Here is a 17,572-nt window from a genome sequence, read left to right on the forward strand (position 1 = left end):
CCTGTAATCCCAGCTACCTGGGAGGCTGAAGCAGGAGAATCACTTCAACCTGGGAGGCTGAGGTTGCAGTGAGCCAAGATTGTGCCATTGTACTCCAGCCTGGGCACAAGAGCAAAACTCTGTCTCAAAACATAAATAAATAAACAAATAAATACATAATACATACATACATACATGAATTTTTTTGTCTTATCTTGGAAAAACATGAAAATATAAATAAGGTGTCATAGATATAACCTGGAAAGAGGGCTTTAAATTTATTCATATCAAACCAGGGCTAAAACATTACACTGAAACTTTTACCATGTCATTACTGTCGCCATGATCAACAATAACAACAATGACTTCTCCTCTTTCTGTGGTCAGAGATACCAGTCTGCCACATTTGTTTTCAAGAAGCAAGTTCCAGCCGGGCATGGTGGCTCGTGTCTGCAATCCCAGCACTTTGGGAGGCCGAACGAAGCAGGTGAATCACCTGAGGTCAGGAGTTCAAGACCAGTCTGGCCAACATGGTGAAACCCCATCTCTACTAAAAACACAAAAATTAGCTGGGTGTGGTGGTGTGCACCTGTCATCACAGCTACTCAGGAGGCTGAGGCAGGAGAAATGCTTAAACCCGGGAGGCAGAAGTTGCAGCGAGCCAAGATCATGCCACTGCACTCCAGCCTGGGCGACAAAGTGAGACGCTGTCTCAAAAAAAAAAAAAAAAGCAAGTTCCTTAAGAAGTTACCTAGTTTGCTTTCCCTACACAGTAGCTGAAGTTTTCTTAGCGTTAGGGTGAAACTTAAATATATTTACTGGTCATTAGAATAGGAAATGATGGGGCAATTCTTTCAAGAGATTAAAACACACCCACCCCAACCCCTCCACACGCGAACACTGAGAACTTGTTTCATCCCTCTCAATGACATGCCTGGGTTGATGCTGGGCCCATAGTGAGAAGACTCTGACTTCACTGTCTGCCTAGTATGCTTCACTTTCTTACCTGATCAAAGTTGTAGAGGGCAGCATGCAAATTGGCCAGCATCCCTGTGGGGGGTTCATTAGTGATCTTAATGGAATTTTCCAGGAGTCCTTGAGGGATGATATGCTCATCTGGTGTAGGTGCTGACTCGGCACTCATGAAAACCCTGTAATCTCTGTGGCTTCCTTGGCTGAATCTTTCAAGGAGCTTCTCCAAGGTTCCTAGCCACTTGGCTACCAGATGAACATTCTGAAAGATAGTATGGTGCGTAATTCCTGGGAAGGTGAGGCATATTACTTGCATTATAAGATTACATTTTCCTATATATAATTGCACTGAAAACTCAGAGAACTATGAGTCAATATTTCCTTTATCAATACATCACAAAAAGAAAAAAAAGCCAAAAGGAAATTGAACCTTGAACATATTAAATGTTGCCAATCAACACAGATTGTCTTTGTAACCCAAAATCTCCATGCAATACACATACCTACTTCAAACACCCACCAGTCACTTCTGAGATGCAGTTGCCTAGTACTTCTCTTTGTTATGGTTCAAATCCAATTACTGAGATGTATCGGGGTTAGTTTGAGAAAATATGAAAACTAAAAGCCAGAAATGTGCCTGATCATCTACTTCATTGGTTTCTGATGGAAACTTCTTCTACTCAAACTCCTGCTCATAAGCATATGGACTCAAAAGGATACAAGGGAAGCAAGGCTAGCTGAAAGAAAGCAATCATTCATTGTTAAGATACTTTGTGTATTCCTAACAGATGATTTTCCTTAAATCCTAGGGCTGTCAGAAATCACACACAAAAAAATTAAATGCCACCACCATCATCATTCTTTGCTTTTCCATTTTATGATTCACATATTTGCTCCTGCAATACCAAACACCCACAGGGTATAGCTTGGTAGTTGGTGCTGGGAGGGAGGTATAAAGGCTGCACCTTACACGCTCTCTGGCTTTGGAGAAGTCCTTGATATAGTAATTGAAACATCACACCCAGATATATATAATTATTTCCAACAAAGAAAAACATTTAAGATCACAACAGTCACAAAAATACACAGAATGAAGGCAAACGTGGAACAAAATAATAATGCAAGTATTCTCCTTTAAAATTTCTATTGCAAAAAGACCTAAGCCAACTCAGTCATTCACATTATTGGCTTTTATTCCCTTGGCAAATAATGAACATTGGTAGATGTGATGGGCTGAATTGTGTACCCTCAAATTCATATGTTGAAGTCTCAACCCCCAGCATCTCATAATGTGACTGTATTTGGAAATAGGGTCTTTACAGAGATGATTAAAGCTAAATGTGGTCCTTATGAAGGGTCTTAAACTAGTATGACTGATGCCTTTATGAGAAGAAGGGATTAGGACTCAGAAACACAGAAGACACAAAAAGTTGGCTGTCTACTCTAGCACAGTAATACAGTAGGTAAGGGCTCTAAGTTCCCTCCTTTACATGCTTGTTAACATGTTATAAGGAAAGAGTATTTCTCACTCCTAATTGTGCCAATCATAAAAGAAAACAAAAGAAACAATAATAAAACCTGCTTTGTAAACTCAATTATATCTTCATTCTCTGTCTTATGGGGTACAGCTACTGCTGTACTTGAAAAGTTTACTTGAAACAAATGTAAAAATATTCAAGGCAGTGACTTTGGAGTTACTGAAGGGGACAGAAAAACCTCCAAGCGAGCCATTGTGGAGCACAGGCACACGTCGGAATCTAGCTTGGCAGCTATTCTTGAGGGTACTGGCTTCGGGACTGGCTAGATTCTTATGCCTATTTTTCCAAGAACAGCAAAGCTTGTTTAGACGATCTATGTGTCTTGGAAACACATGAAAAATGGTCATTTTGCCCTTGAAAAATGGTTTTTAGTATGCTATGTTAATTCACAAACCTTCTGGTGTGCATATGAGGTAAAGATAGTTGCCAGCCTGCTACTTTTATGATAGTTTTCTTTGGAACATGGGCTTTTGATTAACTACCATCTAAACACCTTTAGAGGGCTCTATCTAATCATAATAATTGATCATATTGGGGCTTGGGTAAGAACTAATTAACATGTACATACATATCATATACCCATGTTAATATAATTTAATGTAAATTATGAACAGTATAACAAGTTTCCATTATGTTTGTCTTCTCTTTCTTCAAAGTCCTGCTTCTCTTTTTCCTGCTGATCAAATGATACTAGAAATTTCTAGACACTGGGATGGCCTAAAGCCTGGTATAATCTCTCCTTACCAATTACTCTATGTGGGTACGGGGATGGAGAGTGAAGAGGTTTAAACAGTTACATTCTTGGTTACCGGCTTAGCCCTAAGAACAAAAATCAAAGGTCTGAAACAAATATCCAAAAGTAGATCCTTGACAAAATAAGTTATTTTACGGTTTTTTTAATGTTAAAACTTACAACTCGCAATTTTAGGGACAACAAGTAACTCAGCATAGATACAAAAGTAATGGAAACAGTTTATTTTGAATATGTTCTTTTGAGGATGACTATAGCCCTCCTAGTGTTCTCTCCAGTCTGAGCTACTGGGAGCATGAGAACGCTCAAAGAGCTCTTTCCTTTCTGAAACAATCTTAAAATTTACCGAACTGTCTAAGCCTCAACTGTTTTCTCTGAAAAAGCCAACCCTCCTGTGTTTCTGATTCTGAGCCTCAGAAGGGGATGCACTACACTGCCCTCAAGTCCCCTTACAAAGGTCTCTATTAAGGCCTCATCGAAGCAGTGGGTATTGTCCCAGAAGGTGACATTCTTGCAATCATAAGCCTGCTTGGAGTCTGGAAGCTTCTTTATGAATCCAGTTGCATTTCAAGCACAAATGCCAAAGGCACCGAGCCTGGATACTGGAGACACTAAGGGAGGCCAATGCTGTATCTTGCATGAGGGTGGCTATTTTCAGGAATGTCACCTGTTGCCAAACAGATCTAGTCTCAAGTACTAGCTCTGCCATCCAACTAGGCGTGTGGCCTTGAGGCTCTCCAGCTACTAGGGTGCTCACTTTTCTCATCTTTATATGGAGAATGATGACTCCTACCCTTGGAGCTCTGTTGTAATGATTCGAGATAAGGTAGCCTGTGAATTGCCTACTGACGAGAAACTTTGCATGATTGAGCTGAAAACTAAACAGCCATTCCTAGACCTGCTGAGACAGCTAGCAGAGCTTGCTGTGGATGGAGTCAGCACATTTCTCAGGTGCCCCCTAACGCTGGCCTTTGCTCCACCGGTTCCTGTAATACTCAGCCAAGGGGGCCATCCCAGAGGACACTGGGGTGGGAGAACCATAGGTCTGTATGATGCTTGCCTGAGAAGGGATAAAGGAGTTTTCTACTCAAATTTCTTTAATTTATAATCAAAGGGAATGTTACACACCAGGTAGGGGCAGACTTGGACTTGTATGAGATAATGATTAACGCAGGAGCCAGGTATCGGGGAGGGTCCCCAGAGAATCTCTGACCTGCCTGTGCATTGGGAGAACGCGGTGGAGCCGTAGGAAATTGGCACCATTTGCAGCGGGGAGGAGCCTGGCCTCTACAGCTCCTATGCGGTGGCCTGGTATTCAATCTGTGAGGTCGGGGTGTGTTAGCAGGATCCCCTCTCACTTTGCTGAGAGTATTTTTTTTTCTTTTTCACTCAATAAATTCCATTCCCCCTACCCTTCAACGTGTCTGTGTTCCTAGTCCTTTCTGGTTGTGTGACAAGAACCCAGTTTTAACTGAGCTAAGGAGCAAAATTCTGCAACAATAATATACATTAGAAAGAGTTCTGTCGACTCTAACTTCAACCCAGATACTATGATAACAGTGTTGGAAATCTAAACGAGCCTGTTTGTTCTCAGGCAGTATTGAGTGTTCCAGATATCTCTAAGTGAAGGGAATGATGAAGCTCTTCCTAACAGTTCTAATTCTAGAGCACAGTGGCTAGACAGTCTCTCAGAAGATGACAGCCATCACTGTCCGCAGAGCCCCTCACCGTCTTTGCAGGCATCATGAACACTGACAGAACTGGTTGGACTCTGCAAATCGCCATGTTAATGGGGCATTCTGATGGGCTGGAGAGCTCTGCCCTGGCCCTCCTGTGTTTATGCCCAGTGTCTTCCCTGAAACTTAATACTCACTTGGAGGATGACCCAGTGTCCTCCTTTGGAAGCTTTCTCCAGTGCCATTTCTGCCACCATCTCCTGACCTTGTCCTAAAGACACGTTGTGGAATTTTCCAGAGTCAATTGTAAAGCCAAGTCTTTTGCCTGTGGGAGAATATACCATGGTGAGAGGAGACATCTATGTAGGAGGGTAAGAGGAGCCTGGAATTCTGTGGTCTAATGCACATCTGTGGTCACTGCAGCCATCTTCTGGGTGACTGTCCTGAAGAATCCAAATGAAACTTCTGTTGTATCCACAAGCAGCATTTTGAGCTCTCTGCAGCTGCCTCATTGCAAGCATTAGAAAAGCCTGTGGAAGCCAGTTCCTTTGGTTTTATGATAATGAAGGTTTTGACATTTTGATAGATGGCAGGCATTGTTATGGAGCTTTATAAACTCTTGCAGGAGTAGCAAAGCATTTCTCTCATAAAAAGGAGCAACATGTGGTAGATATCACATCATTTTTTTCAATGGATCTGTTCATTGGGTAAACGCACAAGCCTCTCACCTTGTGAGGCTGCATTTAAATTGAGCACAGTCAGGTCACAGCTATATTAACCTGGTATTCTTGGTGCAGGCCGTGGGGAATGGTAATCCAGCACACAAAGGCGACAGTGCCTTGTGCAATCAAATACACTTGCTCTAATGACCATTATTTAGTCACAGGGGGCACAAGATTACATGAGTATGGGGGAAAATTGCCCTCTGGCCCTCATATAGTCAAAAGGTGGAAAACACTACAAAGGAAACTTGCATTATGCCAGCCAGAGGAATGTTCCATTTCAACATTTCTTCAGACTATGGTGTTATTAGCTTTACATTTTCCATACGTCCAATCTTCAACAACAACAACAAAAAAGAAACTAAGATCACTGTGAACTGAAAGGAAGGGAAGGGGGTGGGAGGTGAAAGGGAGGGAGGGAGGGAGGGGAGAAAGGGCAGGCCAGTGAGCCTCCCTGCCACTCACCAAGAATCTCTAGGTCTTTAAGGGCATCTACCCCTGGAGACAGGATGAAGAATATGGGGGTGGCCGGGCTGCTTTCTTCGAATGCTTTAACTAAGTCCAATCTGGTCCTCTCTACATACTTTGCACCCAGTTTTTCCTCTACAAAATTTCTATAAAAAACAAGAATACAAAAAAACATGATCAGTGGTTTTGACCTTGAAGAGAGTCACCATCTGGATAAGCTTAAACCACACCGGCACAGGACAGAAGTAACCATGTTTATTATGTGGGATGTCTTGTTAGAATAACAATATGAATCCAACTAGATGTATGGGGTAGGTGTGTCAATGGAATCCCTCTCTTCCTTAGAAGCTCTGAAAATCAGAAGCCTACAATTCCATTTTGGGGGGCTACTGAGACCCCCCTCCAAGTGTCATCAGCTGTCTGCTATGGCTTTGTATCCCCCAAATCCCCTGCCAGATTCCCCCATTACTTATTAACAGTTCATTAGATTTGCCACAGTGCAATTTTCCAGCCTGCTGGGCTTCTCATGAATATACAAATGCTTTTTGGGGTGTTTCTAACACAGGGAGGCTCAATTAAGCAAGTATTTTCCAGCAGCATCAGATTTAGCAGAAAGTAAGTACTACTAAGCAGAATTAACTTGTAAAGTAGAGTTCAGCAGAGGCTTCTGCAAAGGGAAAATTGGCTGAACTAGACAAAGCAAAGGAAAAAACCTGAGGCACATGAATATTACTGAAGAAACACAATAGGGAAGGAAGTTGAGAACTCTTTCGTTGGTGAATTCAAATTAGAATAAGACTTGTGTGAATTAAGCAGCACATTACCATTTAGAAGCCAAGAGGGCAAAGCAAAAGACCCTTAAACCAAGATGTAGACAAGGGTTTCTGCTTTGAAATTGCATTGGTTGTAAAGTTAGAGGGACTATGAATGACTCCATGAAAGGAATTCATTTTGGTTTGACATGCAAAATCTTCAGAGCCAAAATGCCATCACTGAATGAAAACGATGGAAATTACACTTGGATAATGCATGAATGCATGCATGTTCCTGGCCTCTGAACTCTGCTGACACCCATTTCTCTTCAAGGAGTATTTCCATCAGTACCCCATCTCCCCTCTACTGATTTCAGAATTAAGTTTTTCAGGAAGAATGTGCTGAGTCTGCCTAGCACATGGTTTAGTGTTTAACAAATTTTAACAGTAGCAATGATTATAATATCAAAATGTCAGCAGAATCACTCCCCAAAAATATGGATGGTAAACACTTCCACCAGATCCTCCTAACTCCTCAGACTACATTTCCTCTATGTTTACTTGTGTTTCCAAAAATGCTGACCACCCCACCTGAGAGCATATGTCATTCTGTCAGGACGCAGTGCTCTCAGAATAATCAGCTTCTGTATTAAACTTTTCTTCTTCCATTCTTGAGGTAATTTTTCTTTTTCTGGACACTTGGATTCTACCCACTTCCTCCACTGCTTGGCAGATCCTTCCACATCTCGGTCTATGCCTCGAAATTCTTCCAAGAGGGCAATTGCCTGTAATATGATAGGGAAACAAGTAGGAATGGTGTGAACGATACTTTATAGTTTGAGATGAAGACTTGTGAATGTATCTAATCTTATGTAAAAAAACCGTGCTGGATAGTGTTCACTTTCCTCTCCAGATTTCCTAATTTTGCTTTTGTTTTTGTTTTTTGCTCTGCTGAGAGGGTGAGCGCAAAGGACACTTGAGCTAAGTTCCCTGGTTCCCTGACCTAGTTGGGTTTGGCCAATAAAAAGCAATGACAGGAGCCTGGAAGACTGGAGAAGAGAGAAGTGGGGGTACTTCTCTCAGAGGCGTTTGAACCAGAGCAACTCCATCTTGAATAGGAGTTGGGTAAATTGAGGCTGGGTCCTGCTGGGCTGCATTCCTAGGAGGTTAAGGCATTCTAAGTCACAGGATGAGACAGGAAGTTGGCACAAGATACAGGTCATAAAGATAAAACAGCTTCAGTAAGGAAGCTGGCTAAAACCCAACAAAACCAAAATGGTGATGAGGGTGACCCTGGTTGTCATCACTGCTACACTGCACCAGTGCCATGACAGTTTACAAATGCCGTGGTAACGTTAGGAAGTTACCCTATATAGTCTAAAAAGGGGAGGTATGAATAATCCACCCTTTGTTTAGCATCACGAAATAACCATAAAAATGAGTAACCTGCAGTCTTCAGGGCTACTCTGCCTATGGAGTAGCCATTCTTCATTCCTTTATTAATAGACTTGCTTTCACTTTACGGACTTACCCTGAATTCTTTCTTGCACGAGATCCAAGAACCTCTCTTGGGGTCTGGATCAGGACTCCTTTCTGGGAACATTTCCACCCCAGCTCTTTCTCACAGGAATGTGGTTTGGCAGGGAATATGTTTCTCCACCACAGGCCACAGATCCCCTACGGTTGGCTCTCTCCCATAACTTCATTTCTCAGTAGTTCCAGTAACTGTCCTTTTCCTCCTTTTTCCTGCCCCATCCCCTGGTTGATTTCCTAGTCCTTCTTGCCCATACTACGAAAATAGACTCTTGGTTAAACTTTCTTCATCACCCTTTTGAATGTGCCATCTGTTTCCTGTTGACACCAAGTGATACACATTTGAACTTGAATTTTGAATTCTAAAGTTACAATCTAATTACAAATACTAATTTAAAAAACTGAACATATATAAAAATAAGAGGTAACAGTTATTTTCAACGCATAGAATGTTTCCTTCTTAGAAAAAAGAGTAGGGCAAAGCTTAGCATACGTTGAACATCATTAAGATACTCCAGATCCTGGGAGAATTAACTCCTAACAATAGGGCCTTTGACAGAAAAATGCAATGAGCATTGATAATTGATGTTTAAGGCAACTGTCACTTTTTTCTCTACAATATTCTGTTTTGCTTAAACATTTTACAATGAGAATAAACGAACCTATTGTGGTGTAATTTAAAGAACTATTTAGAAAAATGGAGAAACAATTTAAAAAGAAAACAAAGTAGATTTAAGGAAATTTTAAAAAATATTCATTTGTATCACTTGGCTTTTATCAAAGATCCTGACAAATTGTACATGTTTATTAACTTTTCCACCCATACATAAGTTAAAGGCTCCTTTACATCTAAATGAGAAATTAACCAATTTAATAATACATAGATTAATAACATTACATTATATAGGACATTTCTAAACTGAAATGGTGCTTAATACATCACCTGTATTCTTTAATGTTTACATTTCAACACTGGAGAGAGCTAGTATTTTAAATAAGATCCAGAAATTAAGAAACTGTATTCCTAACATACCTTGATAGCACTCCATGACTGAGAAGTTAGGAAATCAACGGGACTCAGATGAGTGTGTTCAACAGTGAATCGAAGCAGGAAATCCAGTTCAAGGGGGTCGATCTCTTTCTTTCTCAACAAAATCTTGAGAGTAGACAAAATTGAAAAGGATTATTTGGTTTACATCAAAATCATGACACAGGAAGTAGTCACACATTTAACAGACATGACTGAGTAGGTAGAACCACACCTGCTGGGAAGTCCAGTTGATATCTGCTCTAGTGTTGAAATAGTGAATCTCAGATTATGTCAATGATCTCAAAACCATGATCAGAAATCTAACAGAAAATAATTATGAAGGCTGATTTACTCCAATTCTAACACCTATCTCTATTAGCAACGTATTTTAAATATGCATTCATAAGTGTTTTATTATTAGATCAAACTTGTCTTAACACATTCAAAATGAGAAAGCCTCTGGTGACAATGGATTAAATTACTAAACAGAAGGTAGAACCAGTATTATTAGTTAATTCTGGTATAGTAGTTATTCAATAAACTATGAGGTACATGAAGTTTAATATGTAAGATTATATTGAGAATGGGAAAACCTTTTACAGGTATAACTAAACACATTGTGAAGTGGAATAAACTTTAGCTATTCTGCTCACAGAACTGATAAAAAATCCATAGTATATTTTGGAGAGTACAAATGAAGTATTCCTAATTTTCATATAAAAACCATAACACCCCACAAAGCTAAACAGGTAACATTTTTGAGCTTTATCTTAAAATTCCAGATATTTTCAAAAGGTGTTATGAGTGATAACATGCATTAAAATATTTTATTAGATATTTTTTCTTGAGTTTATTTCAACAAACAAGTAATTGTCCATATAGTTATGAAACTTTGATTTATATAGATTGTCAGGACTTGAGGTTATGATACAGCTACGGCTTCCAAAGGGAAGTTTTAAATAGATGTTCATGTCATGTACTATCATCCCTGGCCTTTTCCTATTAATGAGCAGTACATACAAAACAAGTATTTCACGGCTGTAATCCCAGCACTTTGGGAGGCAGAGGCGGGTGGATCATGACGTCAAGAGATCGAGACCATCCTGGCCAACATGGTGAAACCCCACCTCTACTACAAATACAAAAATTAGCTGGGTGTGGTGGTGCATGCCTGTAGTCCCAGCTACTTGAGAGGCTGAGGAAGGAGAATTGCTTGAACCTGGGAGGCAGAGGTTGCATAAGCTGAGATTGCGCCACTGCACTCCAGCCTGGCAATAGAGCGAGACTCTGTCTCAAAACAAACAAACAAAAAAACAAGTATTTCATTGTGTAATGCCTTGCTCCTGTTTATTAGATACACAGTTCATCATTAGCTGCAGGCGTGTATAAAGTGCCTTCTTTGGCACACACAGAATAGGTAAGACATAGACATTTCCTTAACATTTGGATAGAAAAAGACATAAAGCAAACTAGCTGATAAAAGGACAACCTGCTTATTTTATCTAGGAATGTGGTCTGCAAGGGTTTCTTTTTTCTTATCATGAACACTTTTTTTTTTTTTTTAAAGATGGAGTCTCCCTCTGTCGCCCAGGCTGGAGTGCAGTGGCACGATCTCGGCTCACTGAAAGCTCTGCCTCCCGGGTTCACACCATTCTCCTGCCTCAGCTTCCCAAGTAGCTGGGACTACAGGCGCCCGCCACCACGCCCGGCTAATTTTTTGTATTTTTAGTAGAGACAGGGTTTCGCCATGTTAGCCAGGATGGTCTCAATCTCCTGACCTCGTGATCCACCCACCTCAGCCTCCCAAAGTGCTGGGATTACAGGCGTGAGCCACTGCGCCTGGCCACAAACACTTTTATTTAAACAAAGTCTTTCATAGAAATTCATGTGAAAAAGGAAAAAAAAAGGGAGCAGGTTTCACTGAAGGTGTGGGCAAGAAACCTGGAGCTCTCTTTACCTATTCACTGCTGTCATTTTCTTAATTTTAATTGACAAATAATAATTATATATATTTAAGTGGTACAGTGTGATGCTTTGATACATGTTTATATTGTAGAATGGTTAAATTAAGCTAATTCATATATCCATCAGGTCACATACTTATCTTTTTTGTGATGAGACTTAAAATCTCCTTTAGCAATTTAAAAATATACATTATTAACTACACACAGTGAAAAAAAAGAGGAAAATTCAGTCATTTGTGACAACATGGATGAATCCAGTTGCTGTTTTGTAAGGAGACTCTGAACAACTCTCAGCTCCACTCAGATCTGGACTCATAACCCTCATCTCAAAGAACCTTCCTGGTAGGGCCTGGACGGTTCTTTACAGGACCCGAGGAGGTGAGAACAATGTCTCATGAATGTTTTTCAGGGTGACCACTGTGGTAGGAGTGTAATGTGTATACCCACCCCCCAGCCCCCACTCCCCAAACCAAAGCACTGGGACCTAGGAGAAGGCTGTCACATGCCCAAGTTCCCTGTGGGAGGCAAATTCTCCTCATGCCACCAAGGGCTTCTGAAAAAGGTGTCTATTATATTTTGCTTCAACAGAAATAAAATATATAATATTTTATATATTATATAAAAATATATATTATATACTATTTTACATAAAAATACATATATAATATTATATATTTTATATATATAATATATATATATATATAGAGAGAGAGATGGGGGAGAGAGAGAGAGAGAGACAGAGAGAGAGAGAGAGAAAGAGAGGGAGAGAGAGACATCTGCCTTTGGTTCTGGGGATCCTTTTTCAAGTAACTGATCTCCTTACCTGAAAAGCCATCTGGGACAGGAAGGTGAGCTTGTCCTTCTCAAACAGCGCCTGGCTGGTGTAGAGGAAGACGGCGTGGGTGATGCTCTCCATCAGGATAGAGATGCGTCCCTGCATGTCTTCCACCTTGTCAGCCTGCTCAATCACTCTGTGGAACAGCACGTTAAATGCCTGGGAAATTTAACGTGACCATTAAAATGTGACAATTGGTGCCTGGATGTCTAGCTAGCCTCAGATACACAGGGCAATGGTTTAAGTTTTATCAATAGGGAGTGAGAATGAGGCAAAATTTTTAGGAGGATTATAGTTTCTGGCACATGGTACATGCTCATTAAATGTTTGTTGTCATTACTGTTATTATGAATATGATTCCATGAAATCCATTCAGTCTCCTTCCAAGCAACTGAATTGCATCATTTTCTCTCCTTCTGCCCATGTACTTAAAACAATATTTTAATATTTAATTGTGGTAGGATACACATAACATAAAAGTTACCATCTTAATTTTAAGGACACACATTCAGTTCAATAGTGTTAAGTATATTCACATTCTTGTGTAACCAATCTCCGGAGTGTTTTCTTTCATGAACATAAATTACACTGTTCAATGCAGACTCAAGGCCATACATTTTTGGGGGAGTAGGTTTTACTTGCAGTACAGATTCTCTTCACGTAAGATTACAAAAATACAACACAATGTGATGAGTCCAATTTAAACATTACGTGTGGCAGTCCATATTAACACAAATAGCTCCCAAAGAGGAACAAGAAAAGCTAAATGCAGTGTCACTAGGATGCCATAGCTTTTTCATTTTGCAAAACTGAAGCTCTGTATCCATTAAACAACTGTATATTCTCCCTTCCCCCCATCCCTGGCAACCACCTTTACTCTACTTTCTGTTTCTATGAGTTTGACTATTATAGGTACCTCACTGATTTGACTGTGTCCCCACCCAAATCTCACTTGAATTATCGCTCCCATAATTCCCATGTGTTGTGAGAGGGACCTGGTAGGAAATAACTGAATCATGGGGGCACTTTCCCCCATACTGTTCTGGTGGTAGTGAGTAAGTCTCATGAGATCTGATGGTTTTATAATAATGGGAAATCTCTTCCACTTGGCTCTCATTCTGTCTTGCCTGCTGCCATGTAAGAAGTGCCTTTTGCCTTCCGTGATGATTGTGAGGCCTCCCCAGCCACAAGGAACTGTGACTCTCTTTTTCTTTATAAATCACCCAGTCTCTTGGGTGTGGCTTTATCAGCAGTGTGAAAACAGACTAATATACTCATATAAGCAGAGTCACAGTCTTACTGTGACTGGCTCATTTGAGTTAGGATAATATCCTCAAAGTTCATCCATGTTGTAGCATGTATGAGAAGTTTTTTTTTTTTTTTTTTTTTTTTTTTTTGAGACGGAGTCTCGCTCTGTCACCCAGGCTGGAGTGCAGTGGCCAGATCTCACAGATCTCAGCTTACTGCAAGCTCCGCCTCCCGGGTTTACACCATTCTCCTGCCTCAGCCTCCCGAGTAGCTGGGACCATAGACGCCCGCCACCTCGCCCGGCTAGTTTTTTTTTTTGTATGTTTTAGTAGAGACGGGGTTTCACCGTGTTAGCCAGGATGGTCTCGATCTCCTGACCTCGTGATCCGCCCGCCTTGGCCTCCCAAAGTGCTGGGATTACAGGCTTGAGCCACCGCACCCGGCCGAGAAATGTGTTCATTTTTAAGGCAAAAGAATATTCAACCGCATGGATATACATTTGATCAATCTATTCATCCCCTGATGGACACTTGGGTTGCTTCCACCTTTTGACTATTGTAAATAACGCTATTATGAATTTGGGTGTTTGGATATCTCCTAGAGACCCTCATTTGATTCTTTTGAATAAACAGCTATAAGTGGAATTGCTTGATCATATGGTCATTCTATTAGTAATTTTTCTGAGGAACTGCTACACTGTTTTCCACAGTGGCTGTACCATTTTGCATTTCCACCAAAAGATTCCAATGTCTCCATATCATCACCAACACTTGTTATTTTTTTTTTATGGTAGCCATTCTAATGGGTGTGAGGTGATAGCTCATTGTGGTTTTGATTTGCATTTCCCTAAAAAATTGGTAATGTTGACTATTTTTTCATATGTCTGTTGGCCTTTTTTTTTTGAGACAAACTTTCATTCTGTCATCCAGCCTGAAGTGCAGTGGAGTAATCATGGCTCATTGCAACCTCAGCCTCCTGGTCCTAAACAATACTCCCACCTCAGCCTCTTGGGTAGCTGAGACCACAGGCATGTGTCATCACACTTGGCTAATTTTTAAATTTTTTTGAAGACACAGGGTTTCTCTGTGTTGCCCAGGCTTGTTGACCATTTGTATAACATCTTTGGAGAAATGTCCACTTATGTCCTTATCCTATTTTAAAATCTGGTTATTTGCTTTTTTTTTTTTTGGTGCCATGTACTTTCGGGATGCCCTTTGGTCATCTGTTCTTCCTTTAAGGATCACTCTTGATATTTATTACTCTCATTCATGCCTTGGTGATAATGGCATTGTATGATTGCTGTATCTCTCTATATAAATATAAATTTGAAAAATATATCTGTATATATAAATAGCTGTCAATATAAAAATATCTATTTATTTATTTTTGGACGATAGGGACCAGAGACCACAGATTAATTCACCTTGAAGTATGTATATTTGAGTGAAAGTAAAATCCTACAATGACAGATATATACAGTAAACATTGGTAAGAAGGCACTAATGAAGGATAGCTTGAATATGTCTTATCTGAAATGGTTGGGGCCAGAAGTGTTTCAGATTTTGGATTTTTTCAGATTTTTGAATATTTGCATATACATAATGAGATATCCTGGGGATGGAACCCAAGTTTAAACACAAAAGCATTTATAGGTTGGGCTTGAGGTTCATGCCTATAATCCCAGCACTTTGGGAGGCTGAGGCAGGTGGATCACCTGATGTCAGGAGTTTGTGACCAGCCTGGCCAACAGGGTGAAATCCTATCTCTACTAAAAATACATAATTTAGCCAGGCATGGTGGTGGGTGCCTGTAGTCCCAGTTACTTGAAGGAGTGGGACAGGAGAATTGCTTCAACCTGGGAGGTGGAGGTTGCAGTGAGTCAAGATCGTGCCGCTACATTCCAGTCTGGATGACAGAGTGAGACTCTATCTCAAAAAACAAAACAAAATGAAAAAACAAAATTCATTTATGTTTCATATACACCTTATACACATAGCCTGAAGTTAATTTTATACAATATTTTAAGTAATTTTGTGCAAGAAGTGCTTGAGGTCAGGTGTAGAATTTTCCACTTGCGGCATCTTGTCAGCATTCAAAATGTTTCGGATTTTGGAGCATTCTGGTTTTTGGATTAGGATGCTTAATCTGTACTAACCTGATATTTACACTTTTTTGTTTTTGAGATGGAGTCTCGCTCTGTCGCTGAGGCTGGAGTGCAGTAGGGCGATCTCAGCTCACTACAAGCTCCGCCTCCCGGGTTTACGCTATTCTCCTGCCTCAGCCTCCTGAGTAGCTGAGACTACAGGCGCCCGCCACCTCGCCCGGCTAATTTTTGTATTTTTAGTAGAGATGGGGTTTCACCATGTTAGCCAGGATGGTCTCAATCTCCTGACCTTGTGATCCGCCCTCCTAGGCCTCCCAAAGTGCTGGGATTACAGGCATGAGCCACCATGCCCAGCTGATATTTACACTTTTTTAAAATCAGTTTTTCATTTAAACACAATAAAATGTGCCTATTATATGTACAGCTTGATGAGTCTTGACAAACAGATATATTCTAATAACTGTAGCAATCAAGATATAGAACCTTTCTACTTACATCAGCAGAAAAAGTTCTCACGTGCCTATTTACAGCCAATTCCCACCACCATCCCCAGCCCCAGTCAATTACTGACCTAATTTTGCCTTTTCAATAATTTCACATAAATAGCATCATATGGCATATACTTCTTGGTATCTGGCTTTTTCAACATAATGTTTTGGTGACATATCCATGTTGTTGTGTACACCAACAATTCATACCTTTATGTTTTGAGTAATAGCCCACTGTGGGAACATGCAAAATCTGCGTAACTATTAATGTGCCAGTCCTTTGGATTGTTTTCAGACTTTGACTTTTATGAATAAAGTGTCTATGAGCATTTGTTAACAAGCTGTTTGCAGGCATACATTTTTATTACTCTTAGGTAAATGCCTGGAGTAAAAGTGTGAGATCATATTTTGTAACTGTATATTTATCTTTATAAGAAATTGCCAAACTGTTTTCCAAAATGGTTTATTGCGTTTCCTCCAGCAATGTGAGAGAGTTGTAGTACCATATCTGGGTTACACTTGCTATTAACAGTCTTCTAAACTTTTAGCCCCCCGCATTCTGCTTTTATTTTGAATTTTTCTGATGCCTGATGAGCATTTTTAATGTGCCTGTGGATAATTCATATGTGTTATATGTCTGTTCAACTCTTATTACTGAGTTGTACAAATTCTTTATATATCCTGATACAAATTCTTTGTTTTATATATATGTATTGAGAATATTGTCTTTGCTTATCTGTGGCCTACCTTTTCATCTTCATATCTTTTGAAAACCATAAACTTTTAAGTTTGATAAGGTTCAATTTATTTTTTATTTTTCTATTGTGTCCTAAGAAACCTTTACCTAACCCAAAGCCCAAAGCTTTTCTCTTATTTTTTTCCTAGAAAATGTATAGCTTAATCAATTCATTTTGAATTTTCTATATAGTATAATAGTTTGAGGTTTATTTTATGTCATGTGGATATCCAACTGTCCCAGCACCATTTGTTGTAAAAACTAGCCTTTTCTCATTGAATTGTCTTGGCACCCCTCCTGAAAATCAACTGACCATGCATTTGTGGGTGTACTTCTGGATTCTCTAATCTGTTCCACAGATCTATGCATTTTTCTTCAGGCCAGTACTACAACATCTTGATTCGTGTAGATATGTCTTTTCATTCTTTGAGACGGAGTCTCACCCTGTTGCCCAGGCTGGAGTGCAGTGGCACGATCTCATCTCACTGCAAGCTCCGCCTGACAGGTTCATGCCATTCTCTTGCCTCAGCCTCCCGAGTAGCTGGGACCACAGGCATCCCCCACCACGCCTGGCTAATTTCTTGTATTTATTTATTTATTTATTTATTTATTTATTTATTTTATTATACTTTAAGTTCTAGGGTACATGTGCATAACGTGGTTACATATGTATACATGTGCCATGTTGGTGTGCTGCACCCATCAACTCGTCAGCACCCATCAATTCATCATTTTTATCAGGTATAACTCCCCAATGCAATCCCTCCCCCCTCCCC

General features: G+C 40.1%; 1 protein-coding gene across 1 annotated transcript in view; it reads right to left on the reverse strand.

Moving 5' to 3' along the window:
• The window catches only part of DNAH11 (dynein axonemal heavy chain 11), a 371,689-nt gene that overhangs the window by 26,304 nt on the left and 327,813 nt on the right, over positions 1–17,572 (reverse strand). The window contains exons 69-74 of the mRNA XM_031935967.1: positions 12,209–12,379; positions 9,425–9,547; positions 7,450–7,643; positions 6,104–6,252; positions 5,114–5,241; positions 986–1,213 (exon numbers count right to left, since the gene is read on the reverse strand). Of these exons, the coding sequence (XP_031791827.1) occupies positions 986–1,213; positions 5,114–5,241; positions 6,104–6,252; positions 7,450–7,643; positions 9,425–9,547; positions 12,209–12,379 (993 nt within the window). The remainder of the gene's footprint in view (positions 1–985; positions 1,214–5,113; positions 5,242–6,103; positions 6,253–7,449; positions 7,644–9,424; positions 9,548–12,208; positions 12,380–17,572) is intronic.

The sequence above is a fragment of the Piliocolobus tephrosceles genome, chromosome 8 (genome assembly GCF_002776525.5).
Source record: "Piliocolobus tephrosceles isolate RC106 chromosome 8, ASM277652v3, whole genome shotgun sequence".
In the NCBI taxonomy this organism is placed as follows: Eukaryota; Metazoa; Chordata; class Mammalia; order Primates; family Cercopithecidae; genus Piliocolobus; species Piliocolobus tephrosceles.